Here is a 27,799-nt window from a genome sequence, read left to right as displayed (position 1 = left end):
GGTTGAGCAACAATCAAATTTGATTCATTTCAACTTGGAAAATAAAACCTCAGGAATAACTAGCATTGGAAAGAACAAGGGACAGAAGCACAAACCAGGAAAGAAGCTGCTCCTGGGCTAAGGCAAAGGAAGATGTAACTGAGATTCTGATTGGGCTAAAATGTGATAAAGAGGAGAACTAGAAAGGCCAATTCCACTGAAAGTGGATAAATCCCTTGCCCCAGATGGTGCCCACTCCAGTTTGTTAAGAAAGTAAAGGGGGAAATTATAAAGACCTTCTTCAAAATATTCCATGGATCTATAGATTCAGGGATGATCTCTGAGAACTGAAAATTTGCAAATATTACATCATCGTTCAAAAAAGGGTGAAGTGATAAACCCCAATAACTACACACAAGTCAGTTTAACTGATGATAGGGAAAGTTCCAGAAACATTGATCAGAGGCGGAATTAACAGTCATTTGGACAAGTGTGGATGGATTAGAGAATGTTGGCATGGATTTGTTAAAGGCAAATCATTTCTAATTAACTTTCTGAGTTTGAGGACACACCAAGTATTGGAGACACTCTTTAGAAGAGAAGTGATTGCAGGGAGATCTGATAAACGATTAAAGTCATGAAGAGTCCAGTCAGAATAAATAGAGAGAAGGTGTTCTCATAGATGGAGGAGTCAAGAATGAGATGACAGTGATAATTAACAAAAGAACCAAAAGTGGCATGGGATTTTGTTTTATATGTAGAGCAAGTGGAATGCAGTGCTGGGGCAGTGTTGGAGGCAGATTCAATTGTTACGTTGTAAAGTGAGCTGGACAAATAGATGGAAGAAAAAAAAATGCAGGGCTATAGTGAGCAGGACTAGTTGGATTGTTCTGGGTTAGAGCCCAAATGGACCCAAAAGGCTGAATGGCTTCCTTCCAATATATGATTGTGTGAAGTAGTTGAATAGACCAACAGAAAGACTTCTGCAGATGTATTATGTAGAAAGTGTACAAATAGTTGACAGCTTGGAAGTAGACTTGTAATTAACTTGTGGGAGAATTTTCCCCAATGGATTAGAAAAAGGATGTAGGTTTTGAGGAATGCGAGAAAGTGGTAAGAGATGTCCTTAGCTGCAATTATGAAAGTGGGAGTGCTGAAGCCACACTGGATAACAACGTTGAGGACATGGAGAGAGGGATTAAGGAATGTTGTGAAATCAGAGAGATTGCAAGGTGAGTAGGGATTGAAATTACCCAGGGAATGAAGAGTCCCTTCAGTGCCGGGTCCATGGGAGAAAAAGAAAAGGATAAATCAGTTTGAGAAACATTTGGGGCCTTGGGGGTCGTGCAGGAGGCAGTGGGCAACATGAAGTTTACAGGAGAGGGTACAAGCTGACATGCTGAGGGACTTAATGGAGAAGAAAGAGACTAAAATGAGATTTGGTGAATAAAACCCATCACCATCTGCAGCTTGGATAGGAGAGGATGGAAGGTACATCTCTGGTCGCAGCACAGGGTATTAATTTAACAAGTATAGCTGCATATGAAAATGACAATGTATTAAATAGATTGTTAGATTTGATGCTTATCAAATGTCATGGTCTTATTTTTAATGTGGGAACATAAGGATTCAATAATATTGAAGTAACATCTCAGAACTGCCACCTCAATGACATCATTCAGAGATTCTTAGATCTTTACCTTTGGCCATTTGCCTCCATCAGCAAGTTATTAAGATCCCATGACAACGAACAATGTAAACAGATCATTAGAAACTGCAAGCATCAATGGTGAACTATACTTATTCTGCTGAATACTTCATTTTGTTTAATGGAACACAAATACTTTCTTGCCTGAATGTAATAGAACCAAAAGCATAATATACAATATACTGTATATTTTTGTTCTATATTATTTTTATTTGCTCTCAATAAAACTTGCTTTTATCCAAAATATATGACCCATGCGGTTAATATCAAGAAAAACTCCGAATGAAATCTAATGGCCCATATTTTGCCTATTGCACTCACCATTATTCAGGAATAAATGGATTAGGACCTTCCAGTACCTGTACCTGCACAATTAAACTCAAGTGCTGCCTAAGTAACCCCACTCCTCCAAAAGCTTCTCTGTTTTGCTACCTTGCCAAAAGTCACAGCACTTAAGTACACAAGGCTGTGATGTTCCAGTACTTACACAATGGTTATTCACATGTTACCTGCTAATCATAGCAGAGGAAGTTAGGACTTGAGCTTTCAGGTGTAGATCATGGTGTCTTTACAATACAGAAAGAGGTCACTTGGCCTATTGAATCCATGCCAGCTCTGTGCAGAGCAACTCAGTAGGTCCCATTCCCCCACTCCATCCCTGCAGGTTTAATTCCTTAAGTGCCTGTCCATTTTTCCTTTGAAATCTTTGATCATCTCCCCTTTCACCACCCTTATAGGTGATGTACCTACTGCATAAAAATATCCTTCCTCACATCTGCGCCTCTTTCCCCCTGTCCCATATCTCTTACCCAAACTTTTAAACCTGTTTACCTTCATCCTTGTAGCATCTGATAAAGGGAATAGCTTTACTTCCACTACTTCATGAACCTGTCATAACCTTGTTCATTTCTATCAAATCTCCCATTGACCCATTTTACTTGAAGGAGAAGAACCCCTGCTTTTCCTTTACCTTGTAGCTAAAATTCCTCAATTCTGGGGCATTTCTTCTGCACTCTCTCAATAGCTTTCACATTCTTCCTGAAATGTGTTTGCAATACTCTAGTTACAGTTGAGTAAAGCTTTATAAAGATTCAACATTGCTGCCTTGCTTATATATTCCGTACCCCTATTTATGAAGTCCAAGATCGCATGTTTTGCCAACTAGTCTTTCACTTTTGGAGTTCTTACACTGAACCCCTGACTCCCTCTGATCCCGCATGCTCTTCAGAATAGTACCCTTCTATCTCTACTGACTCTCCCCTTCCCTTCCCTTCCCTTCCCTTCCCTTCCCTTCCCTTCCCTTCCCTTCCCTTCCCTTCCCTTCCCTTCCCTTCCCTTCCCTTCCCTTCCCTTCCCTTCCCTTCCCTTCCCTTCTACCCACATGCATCACAGTTTGCTTCCTTAATGGAACAAAAGAACTTAATTACTGCCAATCAATATTTCTGGCATCAAAAAATTACTTTTACCTGCTTGGAGACTCATTCCTTCTAATTTTAATTATTGTTAGAGTGTTTAAAGAAACTGATAATTGAAATAATTTTACTCTGCTTCACCTCCTTTACTCCCTCTCTCAATCTCATCTTTCTTTCCTCAATTTATTAATCTTCATGTATATGATTTCATTGTGAATTAAATGTCCCAATTTATACTTCTCAGCTTCTACATGATTGAGTGAAGATTCATTTGGTTGAAGAGACACACTCTTTCTTTTCTTGCTCACACAAGTTACAGATCTCTTAAAGGAGGTCACCACATTGAGAAGGATCTCTAGTTTCAGTTCAAGTGCCCACAGAAAGTTTGTGAATGGCTATAAGCATAATAGTAGGCAAACATGCTGCTTTTTCTGCTGACTGCAAAACCTGGGCCACTAGATGTGTGCAATGTGTTGATTTAACTGAGAAGTATTTTAATGTTAGTAAGTGAAGATTAAAAGTTTCATTGACACTTTTGTAAGTCTGCACATATTCACATCAAAGTTAAAATGGAATTCTGATATTCAGTACATCACACCTTCTGGCTCTAATAAAAGATATTGTTTAAGTCGATGTGGGATGTTAAGTTTTGGCACACCACTGTAACACCTTGCTCGTAACACTCTCCTAATAGCACACCTAGCCAAGTGCATCAGAGAACGAGGCGATCTTCCACAAACGTCGAATAGAGATTTATAAAACGTTGAATATTGCTGAAAAGTCAAAAGAATAAAATGGGTCACAGATTGGTTTTCTAAATTGAAAGTTACTAAATGGGGAGGTGATTGGTGTGATGCAGTTATGTAAGAGGCAGAGTGGGTGGAAAATAGGCTGGAGTTTACTGTGCAAAGTGTGCTTTTAGCTTTAAATCTGCTGCATTTGTTTAATTATATTTGATGGTTGTTCGAATTTAATGGTGCCTATGTTGCAGTTGACCCATTTCTATTTTCTTAATGTTCTATGGTTTGTGGGTTTTTAGCTGAGGAAATATATTACTAATTCAAGAGAATGGATCAGGCAATCTGTTTTTTAACAAGTGATTTGACTGGGTTGATTGTTACATTATATTTCCTGCAAATAATCATAAGCTTTTGATTTGAGTTTTGATTTGTCACTGTTTTAAGGCATAATAATTTGGATCACAATAATTATTCTGTTAGTCGCGTGTTGTCAGAGAGTGACACAGGAGGTATAATTTTTTTTTATTTACAGTGTGGTAATAGGCCCTTCCGGCCCTGCTCTAACTCAAGTGCAATGGGCAAAATGTGAATGCAGACCTCTTAATGCATTACAGGTGTGCTTAGCAGTAACATGTTTACAATTTGCATGTATTATTTCATTTTAACAAATGTCTTCATAACTATGAATCTGCTAATGTAAGGATAGTTTACTGAATAGTCATCCTAATTTATTGTCCATTCATATCCATAAATAGAAAATGAGCAGCACAAGAACAATATTGCGTAGTGTGGAGAAACAGGGGGACATACGACCTTGGACCTCAGATCATTAAAGGTAGCAGGGAAAAAAATCAATAAAATGGTTAAAAAGGCATCTGTGATGTTTCCTTTATTAGCCAAGGGATATAATAAATGAACAGGGAGATTATGTTCGAATTCTATAGAACACCAGTTAGGCCACAGCTTGATTACTGTGTATGGTTCTGGTCACTACATTATAGGAAAGATGTGATTGTACTGGAGAGGGAACAGCAGGAATTTATAAAGGTATTGCAAGTACTGGAAAATTTAATTATGAGGAAAGATTGAACAGATGGGAGTTGTTTTCTTTAAACCAAAGGAGGCTGAGGGAAAACTTGATTGAGACGTAAAAGCCTAGATAGAGTAAATGGGAATGGTCTATTTCCTTGGATAGATGGGGTTAAAAGCCAAGGGGCACAGATTTAAAATGATTGATAAAAGAATTAGAGGGGAGATGAGGAAAATATTTTCGTCCAGAGCGTGTTGTGGATCTGGAACTCATTGTTTGAAAGGATGGTAGAGGCAGAAACACTCATCACATTTAAAAAAAACTTTGTTGTACACTTGTTGAAGACTTATGACTTGCAGAATTGTGGAACTAGGATTGGAAGGTAGGATTGGATTGGGTAGCTCTCCCTTGATTGGCACATTCACAAAAGCTTGAGTGTTGTCTTCCTGCATCGTGAATTTTCTACAGTTCTACGATTTGCAAAGGGGGACATTCAAATTTGCAGCATTTGTAATTTAGCAGAGCTCATTGCCAATTCATTTTAAAACAAGGTTGATTTTCACCTCATTGACATTGCTGAGCAACCTGCAGCAGCAGCTCATGTAATGAAGCATAAAGTTCCCCAAATTTCACCCAAGCCCAACACACACTGAGAAGCATCACAATCACATACCAGAAGGGACATTGTTTTCCAGGGGACCTTCACTCCATTTTTAATCTCACCATCTGGTGGGACTGGGAGAGATTCAGGTCAGTCATGAGATTTTTCATTGACTGCAAAGTGGCATAGAAGGGGTCTCTGACATCAATAGATCTTGGCTTTCATTACAAAATAACACGAATGTAGCTAAATATTTAGTACCTGTTTAATACTTAGCCCATACATGAATTTAAATTGAACCCTTCAATTTAATTATGTTAAGTCTGATGTTGACTACCTTGCAGAAACCGTTGTTCCTAATCTAACCATCCTCATTAAATTTGGAATTCTTAGAAGGAAATAGAAGACAAACAGAATTACCTCTAAAATATCATCAGGTATAACTGTTCTCCACCTTGGTGTAGATTGAATTGATTCATAAGAATTGACCATGACTTCAACTGCCTTTGGACAGGTATAGCATGATTGTAGAACCTAAATATACACACAAGAAGTACTTTCAGTCAACCCTTTGGTTTAATTTAATGAAGAATAAATCTGAATCACTGATACATAAAGTTGACCGAATAATTATCTAAACTTACTACAATATATGGATTGTTCTTATACAGAATCCCACCTCCCCTAGACCAGAGTAATCTGGGACAGTCCCCCACCCTCCTAGACCAGGATGATGCCAGACCCCTGTCCTGCAGGACTCTCATGCACCCTCTGGTTCAATTTGTGGAAGTGATGGTCTAATTGCCAATCAGCAGGTAAGGCCTTTCAATCTGCATGAGAGAGGAAAGGGAGGCAGGACAGGAACGGAAGAGAGAGAGGGATGGAAGTGAGAGAGGGATGGGAGAAAAAATGTGTGAGTGAGAGTTGGAGAGAAAGTCAGGGAGAAAGAGAGAGAGCGAGAGAGAGTGAGAGAGAGGGTGGGAGTGAGAATGGGAGAGAGAAGGTGTGATATGAGAGAATGAGATGGGAGAGGAATAGTGGACGGGAGAGAGAATTTTTTTTTGCATATTCATTTTCCTAATTACCCTGAGAAGTTGCCGGTGAGAAACCTTTTTAAAGTATTGCTGTTCTTCTGTTATAATTACTCCCACCATGCTGTTGCTGTTGGGCAGGAAATACAGGATGTAGACTCAGTGACGATGAAGGCCAACAATACACTTCCAAATCAGGATAGCCTGTGACTTGGAGGGGAACCTACAGGTGGTTGTATGCCCATGCACCTGCTCTCCTTGTACCTTCCCAGTGGTAGACATCGCAGGTTTGGGAGGTGCTGTCAGTGTAGCCTGCATGTTTAACTGCAGTACATATTGCAGATGGCACACTTGCCACTTATCGGACAATGATCATCTCCATAAAAAGGGAATTTAACCAGCTATCCCTGATATTTAAGGGCAATAGTGTTGCTGAGTCCCCCACCATCAGTATTCTGGGGGGGTTAAAGTTATAGGTAGTGTATGCTGGAAGTAGAGAGAATGCGTGTTTAGAGGGGTTGATGGAGTGCCAGTCAAGTGGGCTGCTTTGTGCTGGATGCTGTTGAGCTTCTTGAGAGTTTCTGGCATTGCTCTTATCCAGGCAAGTGGAGAGTATTTCCTCTGGCTCCTGATTTGCACTAATAGACAATAGTCAAGAGTGGAGGACGGAAAGGGATGGAAGTGAGAAAGGGCTGGGAGTGTCAGGAGGTGAGTCACTCACACAGGATACCCAGCTTCTGACGTGCACTTGTAGCCATGGTTTCTATATGGCTGATTCAGATTCTGGTCAATGTTAACCCCCAGAATACTGATGCTAGCACCAAGGAAAGGTAATTAGATTCCATTTTTCCGGAGATGATCATAGCCTCGTAAGTGGCAAGTAACTTTGTGCCTCTGTGATGAAAATGTTACCTAGCACTTACCAGCCTATGCCTAAATGTTAATTAGCTCTTGCAACATGCGGGCATGAGCTGCTTCATTTGCTGAGCAGTTGCCAATGGAATTGCATGTCGTGCGAACATCCCACTTCTGACCTTATGGTGGAAAGAAGTGAGGAAACATTTAAAGATGATTGGACCTGAAACACTGCCCTGAGGACCTCTTGCAGTGATGTCCTGGGGCTGGGATCATTGACCTTTGTAGGTGAGAGAGTAGGGAGTGGTGAAGACTGGAGGGGGGGGGGGTGGGGCAGGGAGAGATAGGACTGGGAGGGAAGAGGAAGAGAAGGAAAGAGGCTGGGAGGGAGAGGGATGACTGGGAGAGAGGAGAGAGAGGGTAAGTGGGAGAGAGACAGAGGTGGAGTTGCAGAAATAGAGGGAGAGGAGGGGTGGGAGAGAAGGAGAGGGAGAGAGAGACGAGGGTGAGAGAGAGAGGAGAATGGGAGAGAGAAAGAAAGAAAGAGGTCGGATGGAAAAAAGGGGTGAGATAGTAAAGAGAGAGAATGTAGAGCAAGCGAGGGAGAGATACAGGATGGAGGGAGGTGGTGGGAAAGAAGGAGCAGCAGGCTATGGGCGGTAAGAGAGAGGTGGGGGATAAGCGAAGGATGGGGTGAGAGAGAGAATGAGAGAAGTGCAGGAAGGAGGGGGTGGGTGTGAGAGAGAATGTGCTAGAGGTGAGTGAGAGAGAGGGTGGGATGTGAAGGTGGGAGATGGGATAGTGAGAGGGAGTTGGAGCAGGAGAGGGCTAAGTTAGAGAGAAAGAGGGTGATACAATAGATAGATGAGTGAGGTGGGAGAGAGAGGGGGTTGGATACAGAAACAAAATATGGCTAGTAAGAGGGTGTGAAAGAATGTGCTGGGGTTGAGAGAGAGGGTTTTGGTACAGAGAAGGTTTGGAAGAGAGAAGTCTATGGAAGAGACTGGCTGTAGGTGTCAGGGGATGTGGATGAGGGAGAGATAGATGGGAGAGAGATGGCATGTAGACGAGAGAGAGAGTGGTATGGGAGAGAGAGGTGCCATGGAGAGTGGTGTGGTGGGGGAGGGTGAGCTGGAAGTGAGGAAGTTGGGGTTGGGTAAGGTAAGGAGTGGGAGCGCATGGCCAGCGGTGGGAATGGGTGGGTTGGAGAGATGACAGAGCTCCTTGCATTGTTTCCTAATACGCCGTGTGTGAATTGTATATTTTCTCCAGATTTGTGTGCATTTTTGTATTGTGATGCCATTGAACAGCAGTATGGCATGCCTGATTCTGAAATAGTTTCACAGACAGATTTTAACAACAGCTTAAGACTCAACATGTAATCTGTATCTGTATTGCATTACAAATAAACTTCCTCATCTTTGGGTATATATTTGCTGTGTCTCAGTGAATACTGATGACTTTACAAGTTAGTGACACAGAGTTAAAGCATTTGTTGGAGGACATTAATGACTCTGATGTGGCAAGTTGTAGGTGAGCCTGCAGCACGAAAATGTATTTTTCGTGTTTACCACAAATAACTGAATTTCAGCTATTGCAAATGATTGGTGAGTCAGCAACTAGTGGGAGTGGGGAAGAGAGAGGGGTGTCAGCGTCCTTTGTTAGAAAGTCATTACAAAGTCAAGGGGTGCAAAATCAAGTCAAAAACATACTACTGGGACTGGTTCAGTCAGTTACTATTGTTGGAATGAACATCACCCACCACAGTCTAGTCAGTTTATCGAATTCAGCCACTTACCATTGACAGATATCACCATCAAACTGAAAATATTTTCAGATTAAGTTTTACAGACAATAGGACAAATAGAGTGCACAGTGCAACACAAGAGACAACGACTGCAGCTACCGTTGTAGAAAACTATGATTACAGGCCAATTTTAATGAAAAAGGGTTCGTTGAGAGAATTCAAGTTGAATTGGAGGATGTTTTTGAGCACTGATGCTTCAGAGTTGCAACTTGGTTCATTATTGGAAAGGTATGATATATTTGGAGAAAGCTCCATAGGCAAAACATAGTACAATGCAAACATTTACAGCAGACCAGATGTAAAGCCAGTTTATTGTAAGCGCAGACCAATACCAAATGTTCCAAAGAATCAAGTTGAAAAGGAACAAGATGGGCAAGAATAAAAAGAGCAGCTCATGCCAGCAGTAGTTGGACCTAATGCAGAGAAAACAACACAGATAGCAAAGTCACATTAAACCAAATTGCTTACAACAAACAGTATCTGCTACCACTTTCAAGACATGTAAGCAGAGTTAGAAGAATCAAAGGTATTCACAAAACTGAAACTCTCCCGTGGCTATACACAACTGAAGTTGACAACAATCGCATACAAGGTTACCCTTTGGAGTCAAGATTCTTTGGGCTACAATGAATGAACTCTTAGATAGAGCTGAGCATTGCTTGTGTAACCAAGAATTGCTGTTGATCACCGTAAATTCAGAAGAAGAAAATCTTTAGCTTTCGGAGAAAGTGTTCAGGCGAGCACTACTTGAAGAGGAAGCTAAGCAAATGAGCATCGTTTCAACAGGAAGATACTTACCTGAAAGTTAATGCCAATGGCGCACAACCAGTGAAGAAAAAAGTAGAGACCATCACCCATGCAGCACAGCCTTGAAACGTAGCAGATCTAATGCTAGGGATGGTACAGCATAACATGCAATTTCTTTCGGATCAGAGCATTCAGACCACTACATCACTTGTTGAGAAAGAATGTGCTGTGGATGCAGAGCAAGAAACAAAAAATGCATGCAATGAAAGCAAGAAAAAGATTATCAAGTGAAACTCTTTTTGTTCAATAATTTCTATGCATGAGTTGACATTGTCATATGCACTTGTCATCAAACTATATTGCAGTTTTAGTATTGTATCACATGATGAATATTAAAGAAAAGAAAATTTTATAAAACTGAAGGTGTTGGAAATCTGAAATAAAAACAGAAAATGATGGAAACACACAGTAGGAGTGGCAGCATCTGTGGAGTGAGAAAGAGAGTTCATGTTTCAGATCAAAGATCCTTTATCAGAAATGAGCAAGAGAAACCCTTCACTTTAACTTCTTGTGTGCTGTCAAAGAGAAAGAGCAATTATGTAAAAATTGAGCAGTTGAAATAGAGTTTTGAATCAAGGAATTCCATCATTTTTTAGTAGGCAGATCCCTAACCCTAGTAACAGGTCATAAGTCACAATAGGTCCCAAATCAGGGAAACGTACTAAGGCAGAATCAAGGATACAATTATGGGTAATCCTTCGATCATACTGCAACTTTGATAAGGACTGGATTATGACCAATGCATCTGCTTCTTCAACATGTTTCTTTCAGCAGTTATAGTTTGCAATCCCCCAGGACCAGGTGACACCAGCTTTCAGTAACGCTCAGTACTTTTGAATTTATTGTAAAATACAATCTCCAAAAATTCAATAATTTTTATTCCAATTTTTTATGATGAAAAAAAAACAAAACCATAAGAAGTCAACATAAGCAAAGGAATGACAACCATTTTAGTGACTCATCAGTAAATGAGATTCCTTTATTAGCTATTTTAATAAAGTGATTAGCCTATTTAAAACAGATAGAAAAATAAATCAATTAATGTACTAGCATTCATATGAATTAGGAGCGGAAGTAGGCCACTACGCTCCTCATGCCTGCTCTGTCATTTAGTTCAACAATGGCTGAATTCCCATTCATCCCCTTGCTTATCAAGTATCTAAGTGCTTCTGCTCCCTTTTCCCTTTGAGGAAGAGTTCCAAAGATTTACATCCCTCTGAGAGAAAAAAATTCACTTCATGTCAATCTTAATTGTATGATCTCTTATTTTTAAAAGAGGCCCCACATTAGTTCTAGGTTCTGCCACAAAAAAATACATCCATCTTATCACAATCCCTCATAATCTTATACGCTTCAGTACAAACACCTTTCACTCTTCGAAACTCCAGTAGGTACAAGCCTAGCCTGCCAAACTTCTCCTCTTACAGCTACCTGCCTATTCCAGGTATTAGTCTAGTAGACTTATTCTGAACTTTTTCTAGTGTGTTAGCATTCTTCTTCAAGTATGGAATGCTGTATATGTGGTCTCACCAATGCCTATAAAGCTGAAACAAAATTTTTGTATTCAATTTTCCAAGTAGTAATCAATAACATGTATTAGATTTCCTAATCATTTGCTGTACCTGCACACCAGTCTCCTGCAAATCATGCACTAGGATACTCTCATCTGCTGCATTTCAGAGCTCTGCAATCTCTCACCATTTAGTTAATATGATTCCTTTCCAGTTATCTGCCAAGGTGGAAAACTTCACATTTTCCCACACGATGCTTCACTTTTAAGCCAAAGGTATATCTTAAAAACACGTTAAGTATTTTGGATATGGATAACATAAGCACTAATTTCTGTTAGAGTGCTCAATAATAATGTAATTGGTATTGTATAGTAATATGATTGACATGTTCATTGTCTAATTCCTAATTTGCATTCCTACCTTGTGAAATTGTGGAGGGTAAATCCTTGCAGCTCCATGGTTTAGCAACAGCTGATAACATATTTCTGGTTTTGCTGCAGGTCGTACTGCTGTGACCTTCAACAGGTACTGTAGAGGGGCGCAACCATTAACGTCCATTGAACGAGCAAAAGCACCTGATTCTAACAACATCTGTAGAAGCAGGTGGTCACAATTCCATGCAGCTTTATGAAGTGGAGATTTATAATCCCGTTCTCGAGCATTAACAGAAGCTCCATAGTCAATTAGCATTCTACAGATCAGATGATGGTTTATGCTGTATTCCTGTTCTTTCATGTCTAGCGCCCAGTAAATTGCTGTAATGAGTGGGGTTTCCAAATAGCTATTGACACTGTCAACATCAGCTCCATGTTCAACATAAAGTGCCACAAGTTCAGGTACACCAAAACGTGCAGCTATGTGCAGTGGTGTTTCTTTATAATAATTCTCAGACTGTAGATTCATCTTTGCGCCTGTTAAAAATCAAGTGTGAGAGATTGCCTTTCATCTACAAATCACATGTGCCTTGCCACAGCAACTGATAAAATCACAGCATCAGAAATTGGTTCAATTCCTTGAATAAAAATAGAAACTCTGGAAATGCTTACCAAATAAGCCAGCAAATGAAATATGAAATAGTAGGTGTAACCACAAGGTCTGGACTTCAAATACTAACCTGCCTCCTCTACTTTAATTTGCTGACTAACTTTTGTTATTTTTCCAGTGCATTTTTAGTTTTCATTTCAAATTCAATGCATTTGCAGTTCTCTTTTATTAATTTCTTGTGTTTTGTTTCTGTTTCTGCTTTGCACATCCTATGAACTGGCTGTACAGTGGCAGCAGCAGTGAGTTGGCAGCATCAGATTAATTCCTTTCTACCAGTGGTACTCTTTCCAAAATAATTTAAATACATTTAACGTGAACTATTGTTTTGGAAGTATTCACTTTGCTTCTCAATCACAGGAGTGGGAGGTTTAGAAGGAATATAAGAAAGAAATTTTCACATAGAAGGTGAATGGATTTTGGAATGCACTGCCTGAGAGGGCAATGGAGGCAGTGACTTTCACAACATTTAAGAACTATCTAGGCAAGCACTAGAAGGTTATGGACCAAGCACAAGTAAATAGATAAGCCCAGATAGGTACTTGATGATAGGCATGGACAGGATGGGCCAAAGGGTTGGTTTCTGTGCTGTACGACTTCATAACTCGATGGCTTTAATCCACTTCTTTCTTTCATAATATTTGTCCTTCAGTAAACTCACTGTTAAATTCTATAAGGGAGATTTAAAAAAAAAGATTCGGACTGACTTTATTTTTATTCAGTCAAATTTATAAACCATTAGAAGAAGTATTCCTTATTGGATACAGGGTTTCAACCCAAAGCGTCGACAATTTCTTTCCTCCCACAGATGCTGCTCGACCCACTGAGTTCCTCCAGCAGATTGTTTGTTGCTCCAGATTCCAGCATTTGCTGTCTCTAGCATCTTTTTTCCTTTTACATATTCTTTGGTATATACATATTTATAAACTATCAATACTTTGCATCTAATGTTGTGTCTAATCCATGCATTACATACAATGATCTGATTTTTGACGCAATTTTCTGTATTTTTCCTCAGAATTACCTGTTCCTAATTATGACACTAGAAACCAGGCAATGAAGAATACTCAATAGTTATTAGGAACACTGTAGATCACTGATGTATATCACTCATTGACTCATTCAAAATATCACCTACTGAAGCCTAGATGTAAGATTGCATGGACAATGGGACCTAAAGGGAAGTTCATAATACTTCTAAGATTTGTTAGCTATTATATATTTTATTTTGTTGTAATTATGAGTATATTTGCATGTTTTATTTTTGATGTCATTAAGAAAATCTCATTCTGTACAACTCACCATTCCAGATCAGTAGTTTTGCACATGAGATTGACTCCTTGGTTTTACACAAATGTAATGGTGTATGTCCGCTCATTGAGAATGAGTTTACTTTAGCTCCATGGTGTAACAGAATACTAGCACAGTCCCTGTTTTTCACCTCACAGGCAACGTGTAAAGGCGTTTTCCCATTCGGTTGATAGTTTATACCAGCATCATGATCTAATAGCACGGTAATACTCTCCACGTTACCAAGCATGACTGCTAAGTGCAGACCTGCTGTCCAGGATGTCCCTAGTTTGTAACTTGGTAGCCAGTAACCTGGAAAAAGGGAAAAAACATTAATTACACAGTCATTTAAAGTAAGATTGAAAAGTATTCTGAAAAGTTAAAGGTTTTGATATGTTGCCCCCTTTCTTATCTATTAACTTAATGTCTGTCATTATTATTAAAAATGAATACAGCAGAAATGAAAAAAAAAAATCTGTTTTATCTCTGTTTTATGTAGCCAAATTGTGTTTCCACTCCTGTCACAAGTTGGAACACAATATTTTAGCGGGGAATATCAATATTTTAAACCAATGTATTTAGAAATTAATGTTGGTACACCAAGCAAAGGCGAATCCTCTCTTCCTCTCTTATGCTCTTACCAGTCACTTTAAATTTATGCCACTTGGTTTTTGACACCTCTGCGAAGGGAGCAGGTCCTTCCTATTAAGTTTTGCCTCAGCCTATCCAAACTTTCCTTATAGATGCAGTAATTGAAAAGTAAAAAAAAAAGCAGATATTGGAAGTAAGAACAAAGAACATACAAAATAGGACAAGGAGCAGGCCATTCAGCCCCTCAAATTTACTTCACCATTCAACAAAATCATGGCTGACATCAAGTACCATTTTTCCACTCTCTCCCCATGTCTATTGATTCCTTTAACATCCGGAAATCTGTTGATCTCTGTTTTGTTATTGGTATTGTTATTGGTTTATTATTGTCACTTGTACTGGGGTACAGTGAGAAATTTGTCTTGCATACCGTTCGTGCAGATCAATTCATTACGCAGTGCATTGAGGTAGTCCAGGGTAAGAACAATAACAGAATACAGAATAGTGTGTCACAGCTACAGGAAAGTGCATTGCAGGTAGCCAATAAGGTGCAAGGTCATAACAAGATAATTTGTGAGGTCAAGAGTCCATCTCATCGTATAAGGGAACTGTTCAATAGTCTTATCACAGTGGGATAGAAGCTGTCCTTGAGCCTGGTGGTATGTGCCCTCAGGCTCCTGTATCTTCTGCCTGATTGGAGAGGGGAGAAGAGAGAATGACCTGAGTGGGTGGGATCTTTGATTATGCTGGCTGCTTCACCAAGGCAGCAAGGGGTATAGACAGCATCCATGGCTGGTTTTTCATTGCACCTGTGTCTACATGTACTTATGCACATAACAATAAACTCGACTTTGACTTTGAGCTTCTTTTACTCTTTGCATGCATTCTTTTTATTCTCTTCACCTCCTCCCTGCAAATGAGAGCATGCGTGTTTTCTAACTTTTTCTATTTCTAATCAAAGGTGCTGACTTGAAACATTAACTCCATTTCCCCCTCTGCAGATGCTGCCTGGCCTGTTGAGCTTCTTCAGAATTTTCTGTTTTTATTCCTTGTACGTATTGCTTGTATTAATTTTCACGTGTTCTACTGTTATAGTATGAATGCAGGCCACAGCATTTGAAACTATGAAGACTTGCATCTGAATTCCTTTCTCGCACCAAATAAACTCTAGGCTTATCAGCAGTGGCCCAGATGAAGAGCCAACAGCTCAGTGCACAATGGGAGAATATCTCTTTCTGGCCTGGTGACCAGGGTCAGCACCACCTCAAGCCTCAGATTAAAGTGGACCATGTCTGGAGTAGGATTATATCAATACTTGTTTAGAAAGACAGAATAAGCCAAGCTTACAATTGTATAAAAGGTGTTCATTTTCTTGGATGCAGGCTGAACATCTAGGTATCACTTTGTACACTTTACATCTACATTCCAATGGGAACTGCTGGTCACTGGTGACTCCAGATCTCTGCCATTTTCTCAGCCCACTGATATCCCACAGAAGGATCATGGGAAGTTCTGTGTCTGTTTCTCTGTTTGCAGAACAAAACTTTGCAAACTGACAAGAATAAACCAGAATAAGTGGCTATTCTTTTAAATTGAAATCTTAATATCTTTTTGAACTCCAGGTGTCATGTTTGGAGCCAGGAAAAATCATGGGAATGAATATAAAGACCTCCCTGAAGCAGGGGGCTGGTAAAATTTGTTTGCAGTTATTCTTTTTCCTTTATTTCACTCTTTTACCATGCAAACATCATTAACTGTATAACTGGTTTCTGAACAGGATAGCTTGCAAGCACTTTCCAACATTTTTACTCTCCATCTCTCTAAAGGCCTATTAAAATCCTCAAGTTTTCTATTACTGATGACAAATAAAGTATCATTCCTATTTATGCATTATACTCAATGTAAATCATGTATGATTAATCCAATGTATTTTAAAAAAAGGCATTTTGTGAACCACAGAGGATAAATGAACCAGAACAATGCTGACATGCACTGCGTTTTGCTTCAAATAACCCAGGAGCAGAAGACTGTCTCCTAGTCAAGTAATAGACTGGAAGGTGATCTTGGTATGTTCAACCTTAAGATTTCTTAAATAAATCCCATAGCTCTTGAACTGCTACTGATTTTGATATTGCCTTATCAACCCAATGTTTCAGTCCCAGTCTGTGGCTGCAGGGCTTCAGTGGGAACAGCATGGAGTTCAGTTAGTTGTGAACCCTCATGTTCCCTATCCACCTTCCAATTTATTGAGCCAACTTCACTGTACTGACGCCAGTTGGTTCTGCTTATATTTCATCTAATCTACTGTAAAACTGCACAAGGAATTTGAATGAACCAGATGTGATGCAATCATCTGCACCTTTACCAACCACGTCTCTTCATTCAGTTACATTCACTGAAATAGGCAGTGAAAATTCTTTCAGAACAACACCCAGCATGTTAAAGTTGGAAAAGAGAGCTTCTTCTACATTGCCTGAAACATCTATATCTATATAGTAGCATTGCATTACAAGAAACACTCCCACAGTGAATATGATCATGATTACATAAGTTTCTGTAAGGAGGTATGAGAGTTGTCTTGAACATGATAGATTGCTGTCCAGATCTTCACAAATATAGCTCACAAATACCTCCAGACTGGGAGCTGGAATTTGCAACACGCTATCTGGAGACCTATCTCGAGACTTATGTGATTCCTTTTAATGATTTTGCTCGGACAGATGCCTTGTGAGTACTATATCACCAGTCAGCTGAAGTAAGACCTACCACAAGAATGCCAGCAACAGTAAATAGTGGATACATTGTCAATCTCTTCAAGCTCACTATCTAGATATTCAACAGTGTCAGTCCTTTGAGAATGACAGATCGCAGTGTTGCTGTGGCAAATAAGATAAGATTTCTTTTTTAGTCACACGTACATTGAAACACACAGTGAAATGTATCTATTGTGTAGAATGTTCTGGGAGCAGCCTGCAAGTGTTGTCATGCTTCTGGTGCCAACATAGCATGCCCACAACTTCCTAACCCATACATCTTTGGAACGTGGGAGGAAACCGGAGCACCCGGAGGAAACCCACGCGGACACGGGGAGAATGTACAAACTCCTTACAGGCAGCGGCCAGAATTGAACCCAGGTCGCTGGCACTGTAGTAGTGTTACGCTAACCACTACACTACCGTGCCTGCTGCAGTACTGACGCTGTTCATCCAACTCTACAAACACAGCCAGTTGGTCATTGGCAAATGCTGGAATCCGTTATGAAGGAGGTAATAGCAGGACATTTAGAAAATCATAAGAATATCAAGTCGTGTCAACATAGCTTTATGAAAGGGAAGTCATGTTTGACAATTTGTTAGAGCTCTTTGAGGATGTAACATGCAGGATGAATAAGGGAGAACCAATAGATGTTGTGTACTTGGATTTACAGAAGGCATTGGATAAGCTGCCACATAAAAGGTTATTGCACAAGTTAAGAGTTAATGGGGCTGGAGGTAATATTGGCATGACTAACAAGCAGAAAACAGAGAGTTGGGATAAATGGGTCATTTTTGGATTGACAATCAGTAGCTAGGGCAATGTTACAGGAATCATCCAAAATCTATATAAATGACCTAGATGAATGGATCAAGTGTACTGAGCTAAATTTGCTGATGATGCAAAGACTGGAGGGCTAGCAAGTTGTGAGGAAAACACAAAAATTCTGCAAAGGCATATGGACAGGTTAAGTGGGCAAGAAGTTTGCAGATGGAGTTTCATGTGGGAAAACGTGAGGTTATCCACTTTGGAAAGTAGAATGAAAAAGCAAATTATTATTTAAATGGAGGGAGGCTACAAAAGGGATGTGTGATGTCCTCATGCATGAGGCATGGAGCATTAGAATAAATAGGCAAGGCATAGAGGGACATGCCCTAATGTGGGCAAATGGGATTAGTGTAAATGGGCAAAAATATTGCCACGGACGTGGTGGCCAAAGGGCCTGCTTTCTGTGCTGTATAACTCTCTGACTCATCAGTAATTTTGGGACTTCCACACATGCGCTGCCAGGCATGGAAGCCCAAAATAGACTGAGGGAAAGATGGTGCTGCATCTGTCACATCTCTCTGGCATTGGATTTCGCATGGAGGCCAAGGGTGAGCTGGCTTTGCTGGGACTCCCCAGCATTAGTCTGGGTAATCACCATGTGAGTACTACACCAGGTGCACCTGCCATCAAAAAAGTGGCTCCTTTGGAATTTGATTTCAAAAGTAGCACTATTTAATAAGCAGATAAGTCTTCACACTTCAATCCACATATTTTTAACATATTGCATAGTCCAATAACTCCCATCATGGTGTGGAGATGCTGGTTTTGATTTAAGTCTCGTCATCAGATAGGAGGTCTGTGGACATGAGTGAGAATCCTGGATGGTATGTTGCCTCCCAGGTGCCAGGGTCCAGGATGTCACTGATCAGGTCCACAGCATTCTTGTGCAGGAGGGAAAGCAGCCAGAAGTCATGGTACATGTTGGTACAGATGACACAGGTAGAAAGAGGGATAAGGTCCTGAGAAGTGAGTTTAGGGAGCTAGGCAGAAGGTCGAAGAACAGGACCTCAAGGGTAGCAATCTCAGGATTGTTGCCAGTGCCACGTGATAGTGAAGGTAGGAATAGGAGGAGATGGCAGATGAATGCGTGGCTGAGGAGTTGGTGCAGAGGACAAGGTTTTAGATTTTTGGATCATTGGGATCTCTTCTGGGGAAGGTGGGACCTGTACAGATTGTATGGGTTACACCTGAACTCGAGGGGGACCAATATCCTTGCAGGCAGGTTTGCTAGTGTGGTTCGTGAGGGTTTAAACTAATTTGCAAGGGGGATGGGAACTGGAGGGATCAGTCAGTGGAAGAAGTGCATGGAGGAAAGCCAGATCTAACATATAGAGAGGGTTTGAGGAAGGAGAAGCAGAGTATAGGGTATAAAAGAAGTAAGGTGGATGGGCTAAAGTGTATTTACTTAAATGCAAGAAGCATCAGGAATAAGGGTGATGAACTGAGAGCTTGGATAAATACATGGAAATATGATATTGTGGCTCTTGCAGGGACTTGGCTGTCACCAGGGCAGGAATGGATACTGAATATTCCCGGATTTCAGTGTTTTAAAAGGGATGGGGGGGAGGAGAAGAGGAGGAGGGGTGGCATTACTGGTCAGGGATACTATTACAGCTGCAGAAAGGGTGGATAATGTAGCAGGATCCTCTCTAGAGTCAGTATGGGTGGAATTTACGAACAAGAAAAGAGCAGTTACTCTACTGGGAGTATTCTATAGGGCCCTGGTAGCAGCAAGGATACTGAGGAGCAGATCGGGAGGCAGATTTTGGAAAGGTGCAAAAATAACAAGGTTGTTATCATGGGAGACTTCAGCTTCCCAAATATTGTTTGGCACCTGCTTAGTACCGAAGGTTTAGACAGAGCAGAGTTTGTTAAGTGTGTCCAGGACAGATTCCTGTCACAGTATGTTGAAAGGCCGACTAGAGGGAGTGTCATATTAGATCTAGTATTAGATAATGAACCAGGTCAGGTGACAGATCTCTCAGTGGGTGAGCATTTAGGGGACAGTGACCACCGCTCCCTAACATTTAGCATTGTGATGGACAAGGATAGGAGCAAAGGGGACAGGAAATATTTTTAATTGGGGAAGGGCAAATTATGAGGCTATAAGGCTATGTTATGTACCAGCAACAGTAGAAACACAATGGACCATGTTTAAATGTTAGAATCCATTTATTAATAACTACTTGTAATAATAAGAGAAATAAAAATGTTAGATATCAGACATTGACCCCAAAAAAAACTTGAAGTGTGTGTGTGGCAAGTTCCCAAACCCCAAGTCTAGGAACAGTTCTCAAAGTTCAGTTCAGCAAGTCACTGAGCAAAATGATGAGCAAAGGCTTCTGAAAACCACAGTAGAATGTAGAGAAAATAGAGAGAAGGAGTTTACAAAATCCACAAATTCCACGATGGAACAATACGACATCTCAATTGCCGAAGAACTCTGTTGCTTTTCGTCAGAGATATCTGCCACTTCGATCGATATGTGGCCACCCACAGATATACCTGATTCCTGGTACAGGTTAACGACAAAGTTGACTCCACAGATTGCTCCAAAAATCCGTACATGGATTGTATAGTGACAATCACAACGATTGTGATTCACTCGTAGATACAGAGACTGGCAGTCAGTGCTACCAGTTCTCTCTCTCACTCTCTCTCTCTCTCTCTCTCTCTCTCTCAGTCTGACAGTCTGTGTAATTGCCAGCGCATTCCAGTTATAGTCGCTTTTTCCGCTCCCACTTGTAGTAGTCAGATAAAACCACACACACACTACCGCACTACCATCCAAGCGCCCTAAAGGGACACTCACCAAGTAGCAACCTGGCTTGTAACGCCTCCCCCCAAAAGAAAAATTTTGATCTGCAAGAGCAAAATTTTAACTGCGTATACAATTAGTAAAGCAATGCGTTTAGAATTATCATATTATATGATTATAGATGAAAGAGGAAAAAAATTACATTAGTAAAGATACATTTCAAACTTAACATCTGGAAAGGCAATTGCCAACTGCCTTTAATGTGAGTTATCATGTCATGTCTAGAAGTTTATACTTTTCCACATTCATTCGATATGGGTGCTGCTTTATTGGTTCTGCATCTCCAACATCAACATCATGGTAAACTACTGGGGTTTTCTTTGGAACATTAGGGAATAAGTCTCGAAATTTTAAAATTAACTGTTTTATTTGCTGTTTTTGCTGAGGTTATAAATGCCAATTTTTTTCAAGGTTTTCCAAAACATCTTTAAATTTTTTAAAAATTTTATTTACAGTGTGGTAACAGGCCCTTCCGGCCCAACAAGTCCGCGCCGCCCATTTTAAGCCCAAATTAACCTACCCGTACGTCTTTGCAATGTGGGAGGAAACTGGAGCACCTGGAGGAAACCCCACAGACACGGGAGAACGTACAAACTCCTTACAGACAGCGACGGGAATTGAACCCCGATCGCTGGTGCTGTAATAGCGTCGCGTTAACCGCTACACTATCATGCCGCTACTTCATTCAACAGTCTCGCTGAAACAATGTTTGGTCTGAAATGACTTTCAACTAGTGAATTCCCAGACAATTTAGTGTCAACAGCCATCAACACAGCTGTGGATTTTTCATAATAAGGTTTAAGCATGTTTACATGACAGAGCTGTGTTTGTCTTCTCCCATCAGGTGTTTTAACTACATAATTTACCTCATTAACCTTGGATTCAACTTCGTAAGAACCATGATATCTCACTTGAAATAGGTTGGACTAAGTAGGAAAAAACACCAAGACCTTATCTCCCGGTTTGAAAGTCCTTGAGCAGGCGTGTTTATCATACCATGTTTTCATCTTACTCTGAGTAGCTTTTAAATTTTCCCTTGCTAACTGGCAAGTCCTCCGCAATTGGTTTTTAAATTTCAGAACATAATCCAACCAATTTAAATGCAGGTCTTCATTAATCCATTGTTCCTTTAATAATACTAAAGGTCCTCTAACCTGATGTCCAAACACTAGTTCAAAGGGACTAAACCCTAAGGATTCTTGCACTGACCCCCTTACCGTAAACAAAAGCAAATGAACTCCTTCATCCCAATCCTTCATGTTCTCAAAGCAAAAAGTCTTAATCATATTTTTGAGAGTGGAATGGAACCTTTCTAAAGCCCCTTGATATTCTGGATGGTACGCAGACAATACAATCTGCCTAGCTCCTAGCTCATAAACTAACTGTTGAAATAGCCCTGACATAAAATTGCTTCCTTGATCTGATTGAATTTCTTTAGGCAAACTAACTAAGATGAAAAATTTTAAAAGAGCCTTTGACACAGTCTTGGCCTTAATATTTCTGAGTGGTACTGCCTCTGTAAATCTAGAGGTTGTACACGTGATGGTTAACAAATACTGATTCCCAGCCTTAGACTTTGGCAATGGGCCAACACAATTTCACCAAATGCGGGAATAGGCTGCAATGGAGCCACAGGGGGACTCTGATTAGGTTTACCTACCATCTGACATGTGTGACAAGTCCTACAAAATATCGCAACATCCTTCCTCACACCAGGCCAAAGGAATTGTTTCAAAACCTTCTTTACAGTTTTATTCACACCAAAATGACCACCTAAAGGCATACTATGGGCCAGGCTTAAAATCTCATTCTTATAAATCTTGGGAACCACAACCTGGTGAACAACTACCCATTCTTCACTAGCAGGAATATCAGGAGGTCTCCACTTCCTCATTAACACCCCATTTTTAAAATAATATCCAACTGCACTTTCTCAATCTCATCACTTGAGAGTGCTTTTTCCCTCAATATCGTGAGCTCAGTGTCTTTGGTCTGCTCCATTATAAACTCTTTTCTGGATAGAGACAAATCTTTATACTCCGACTCAACACAAGGATTTTGATCCACAAGTGAAGACAGAAAAGTCTCTGACAAGCCATCATAACTTGAATCCTGTTTTGGGCTGTCACAGGAAACAAAATCAGGCTGCACAGGACCATTTGCATTGGCCAATTCCTTAGCCCTAGCTCAAGTCACTGCACAGGATGGATAAACATCTGAATCAATCTTAGACTCATCAATGATTGGTTTGGTCATTAGCTGTACCACAGGGACAACTTTACCACCTGCAAGGTCATTCCCTAATAGCAAAGAAACTCCTTCCACTGGTAAACTAGGTCGTAGTCCTATCTTAATAGGTCCTTCTACTATGACTCAAAATTACCTTGTGCAGATGTACAGACACAGTGTCACCTGTAATACCTTGCACTGGATTTACCTCACCAGTGGCAGTCTCATCACTTAATTTTAAAACACTGTCTAACAAGATGGACCGAGAAGCCCCAGTATCTCTAAGGATTTTCACTGGCACTTGGGGTGACCCATCTTTCACTGAGACAAAACCCTCTGACACAAAAGAACGAAATTCATCCCTAACTCCATCCAACATCTCAGTATTTGCCTTTGGCAAGGACTGAGCTTTATCAGAATGTCCAGAACCTTTTTGATTTTTATTTGTTTCAACTATTTGCAAACAAGCATTTGGCACTACCTCCTTTTCTTTCTTTTTCTTCAAGAGGGAACAATTAGCTATCACATGACCAGGTTGCTTACAATAATAACAAGTACATTCAGCAGGTTTCTCCAGCACTTGTTTCCGATCATCCTTCCCCTTTGTACCACTTCCCAATTTAATTTCTGGTTTACCTGGATTATCCCTATAACTCTTTTGGAAGGTCTTAGTTTGTCCCCACTTAGACTTATGGGTTAAAGCAAACTCATCTGCTAACCTCGCATTTTCTTGCAAAGTTGCCACTTCCTTCTCATTTAAGTATGTTTTTAAGTCATCCTGGACACACCTTTTAAATTCTTCCACTAAAATCAACTCTTTCAGTCTGCTACAATCCTCATCTAGACTTTTAGACGTGCACCATCGTTCAAAACACACACACTTTTCATTAGCAAATTCCATGTAAGTCTGGTCCACAGATTTCCTCAGATTCTTAAACTTTTGCCTATAAGCTTCGGGAACCAAGTCATAGGCTTTAAGCACAGCCTGTTTTACCCTTTCATAGTCAGCTGCCTCACTAACAGATAGGGCAGAATAAGCTTGTTGAGCTTTACCTTTAATCACACTTTGTAACATAAGAGACCAGCGGTCCAGTGGCCACTTTGAACTCTGAGCAACTTTTTCAAAATGCTGAAAATACTGATCAACCTGATCCTCTTCAAGAGGAGGGACTAATCAAACCTCCCTACTGGCCATAAAGCTACCCCCTGGATCAGAAACAGAACACCCTTGATTCATTTCTAGCTCATGATGCCACTGTTTCTCCTGTTCTACCACCTTTAGCCTCTTTAGTTCTAGCTCAGCCTCTACCTCCAGCCGCTTGTGTTCCATCTCTAGCTCTAACTTCCTTTATTCAAACTGTATCTGTGCCAGCTGCACCTGGGCATCAGAAATCTCTGGTTTACTCTCAGGAAACTGTTCTAACACGACCTCCTCAAACACCCTCTCCTTCACATAACGGCCAGCTATCAGTCTCTGAATACCAACCCTCTCTCTCTCACTATCTCTCTCTCAGTCTGACAGACTGTGCATTTGCCAGCACGTTCCAGTTATAGTCGCTTTTTCCACTCCCACTCGTAGTAGTCCGATAAAACCACACACATACTACCACACTACCATCCAGGCACCTTAAAGGAACACTCACCAAGTAGCAACCTGGCTCGTAACAGCTAGAACTTGCGAGTGTGAATAGGGATAACATTTTTGAAGGGAAATGTACTATAGAGATGTGGTCGTGGTTCAGGGATCTTTTGCAGGATGTTAGGGATAAATTTGTCCCAGTGAGGCAGAGAAAGAATGGCAGGGTGAAGGAACCATGGGTGCCAAGAGAGGTGGAACATCTAGTTAGGAGGAAGAAGGCAGCATACCTAAGGTTTAGGCAGCAAGGATCAGATAGGTCTCTTGAGGAATATAGGGTAGCAAGGAAGGAACTTAAGAAGGGGCTGAGGAGAGCAAGAAAGGGACATGAAAAGGCCTTGGTGAGTAGGGTTAAGAAAAACCCCAAGGCATTTTTCACTTACGTGAAGAGCAGAAGGATGACGGGAGTAAAGGTAGGACCGATCAGGGATAAAGGTGGGAATATGTGCCTGGAAGCTGTGGAAGTGGGTGAGGTCCTCAATGAATACTTCTCTTCAGTATTCTCCAAGGAGAGAGGCCTTGATGATGCTGAGGACAGTGTTGGTAAGGTTAATGTTCTAGAGCATGTGGATATCAAGAGAGAGGATGTGATGGAGCTGTTAGAAAATATTAGGACAGATAAGTCCCCAGGGCCTGACGGAATATTTCCCAGGATGCTCCACGAGGCGAGGGTGGAGATTGCTGAGCCTTTGGCTAGGATCTTTGAGTCCTCATTGTCCACGGGAATGGTACCAGAGGATTGGAGGGTGGCAAATGTTGTCCCCTTATTCAAAAAAGGTAGTAGGGATAGTTCAGAGAATTATAGACCAGTGAGCCTTACATCTGTGGTGGGCAAGCTGTTGGAAAGGATTCTTAGAGATAGGATCTATGAGCGTTTAGAGAATCATGATCTGATCAGGGACAGCCAGCATGGCTTTGTGAAGGGCAGATCATGTCTCACAAGCCTCCTTTGAGGAGGTGACGAGACGGATTGATGAGGGTAGTGCAGTATATGTGTTTTACATGGATTTTAGTAAGGCATTTGACAAGGTTCCACATGGTAGGCTTCTTCAGAAGGTCAGAGGGCATGGGATCCAGGGAAGCTTGGCTGTGTGGATTCAGAATTGGCTTGCCTGTAGAAAGCAGAGGGTTATGGTGGAGGGAGTGCATTCAGATTGGAGGGCTGTGACTAGCAGTGTCCCACAAGGATTGGTTCTGGGACCTCTGCTTTTCGTGATTTTTATTAATGACTTGGATGAGGGGGTAGAAGGGTGGGTTGGCAAGTTTGCAGACAACACAAAGGTTGGTGGTGTTGTGGATAGTGTAGAGGATTATCGAAGATTGTAGAGGGATATTGATAGGATGCAGAGCTGGGCTGAGAAGTGGCAGATGGAGTTCAATCCGGAGAAGTGTGAGGTGGTACACTTTGGAAGGACAAACTCCAAGGCAGAGTACAAAGTTAATGGCAGGATTCTTGGTAGTGTGGTCCATATACACAGATCCCTGAAAGTTGCCTCACAGGTGGTTAGGGTAATTAAGAAAGTTTATGGGGTGTTAGCTTTCATAAATCGAGGGATTGAGTTTAAGATCCGCGAGGTAACGATGCAGCTCTGAAAATCTCTGGTTAGACCACACTTAGAGTACTGTGTCCAGTTCTGGTCACCTCATTATAGGAAGGATGTGGAAGCATTGGAAAGGGTGCAGAGGAGGTTTACCAGGATGCTGCCTGGTTTAGAGAGTATGCATTTTGAGGAAAGACAAAGGGAGCTAGGGCTTTACTCTTTGGAGAGAAGGAGGATGAGAGGAGACATGATAGAAGTGTACAAAATATTAAGAGGAATAGACAGAGTAGACAGCCAGCGCCTCTTTCCCAGGGCACCAATGCTCGATACAAGAGGGCATGGCTTTAAGGTAATGGGTGGGAAGTTCAAGGGAGATATCAGAGGAAGGTTTTTTACCCAGAGAGTGGTTGGGGCATGGAATGCGCTGCCTGGGGCAGTGGTGGAGGCAGGTACATCAGTCAAATTTAAGAGATTATAAAATGGGCATAGGGAGGAATTTAAAGTAGAGGGATATGTGGGAGGAAGTGGTTAGATAGTATTAGGCGAGGTTTAAAGGTCGGCACAACATTGTGGGCCAAAGGGCCTGTATTGTGCTGTACTGTTCTATGTTCTATGTTCTATCTATGTGAAACCTCACTCAGGCAGCTTGCTATGAAAGCCAATGCATATAAATTCTGAACTTTAAAGAAAGGACTTGCATTTAAATTGTACTTTCCACATCTTCAGAATCTCATAATGTTACTTACAATCAGTGACCACTGTTGTAATTTAGGAAAATTTTAAGAGAAAAATGCCAAACAGTATTGGCATCTCCATGTCACACTGCTCTCACTTGAACTCCACCCCATCACAAATTTCTACCCTGTGATGTGAAACAGTGTAGGAGGTACCAAACTCTGCTTGAAACACTTTATAGAAATGCATCTTGTGCATAAGAAATTATATACTTGTTTGGCCAAGTCAAGCCTTCCCATTACTAACTTTGATGTTTGATATTTCAATAGTTGTGGGAACACAATTGCTGATTTCAAATTAACTTTGCAGAAGATTTGTGTAATCAACAGAGCAGCTATTAATGTAATAATTTTATTGTAACCAATAAACAGGCAGCAGAAAACATCACCATGCACAAAAATAATTGAGTCCTCTGGATTACTCCCTAAGTAAATAAATAACTCTTCGTAAATATTTGAACAAGTTTAATAATCTTACTAAAACAATGATTAATAGTAATTGCACAAATATCTACTTTAAATGAAACTATGCACTATTTTATTTCTGGTCTCTCATTAGAGTTTGCTAACTTGAATGCAGATGTGCAGCTTGATAGACCTTAACTTATCCAGTTTATTAGCCTTTCCATTTCAGGCAGACTTTTGACTTATGAATTGTACCTTGTTTATAAGATGCCAGAATCATGTCTTCATCTTCCACTTCAAAAACTGTATCAACATCTATCTTCTTCTGCCTCAGGATCTCCTTCATTTCTTTATAATCGTTATTCAACAAGGCTTGAAAAAATGTTTCTTTGAGTGTTCTGGCAGCTTTGGCCCTTGGACTTTCTTCTTCCATTTTCAAAGCAATGCAGAT

General features: G+C 40.7%; 1 protein-coding gene across 1 annotated transcript; it reads right to left on the bottom strand.

Annotated features, from left to right (window-relative positions):
• Positions 1-3,683: 3,683 nt before the first annotated feature.
• Positions 3,684-27,781, bottom strand: asb4 (ankyrin repeat and SOCS box containing 4). The gene is made up of 5 exons (XM_052016700.1): positions 27,604-27,781; positions 13,825-14,124; positions 11,902-12,392; positions 5,891-6,004; positions 3,684-3,872 (listed from the first exon to the last, which is right to left on the bottom strand). The coding sequence occupies exons 1-5, from the start codon at positions 27,779-27,781 to the stop codon at positions 3,684-3,686; spliced, it is 1,272 nt and encodes a 423-aa protein (XP_051872660.1).
• Between the last annotated feature and the right edge of the window lie 18 nt (positions 27,782-27,799).

Source organism: Pristis pectinata, chromosome 5, assembly GCF_009764475.1.
Source record: "Pristis pectinata isolate sPriPec2 chromosome 5, sPriPec2.1.pri, whole genome shotgun sequence".
Classification (NCBI taxonomy): domain Eukaryota; kingdom Metazoa; phylum Chordata; class Chondrichthyes; order Rhinopristiformes; family Pristidae; genus Pristis; species Pristis pectinata.
Note: the sequence above shows the minus strand (reverse complement) of the source record. Positions and strands in the feature narration are given on the sequence as shown.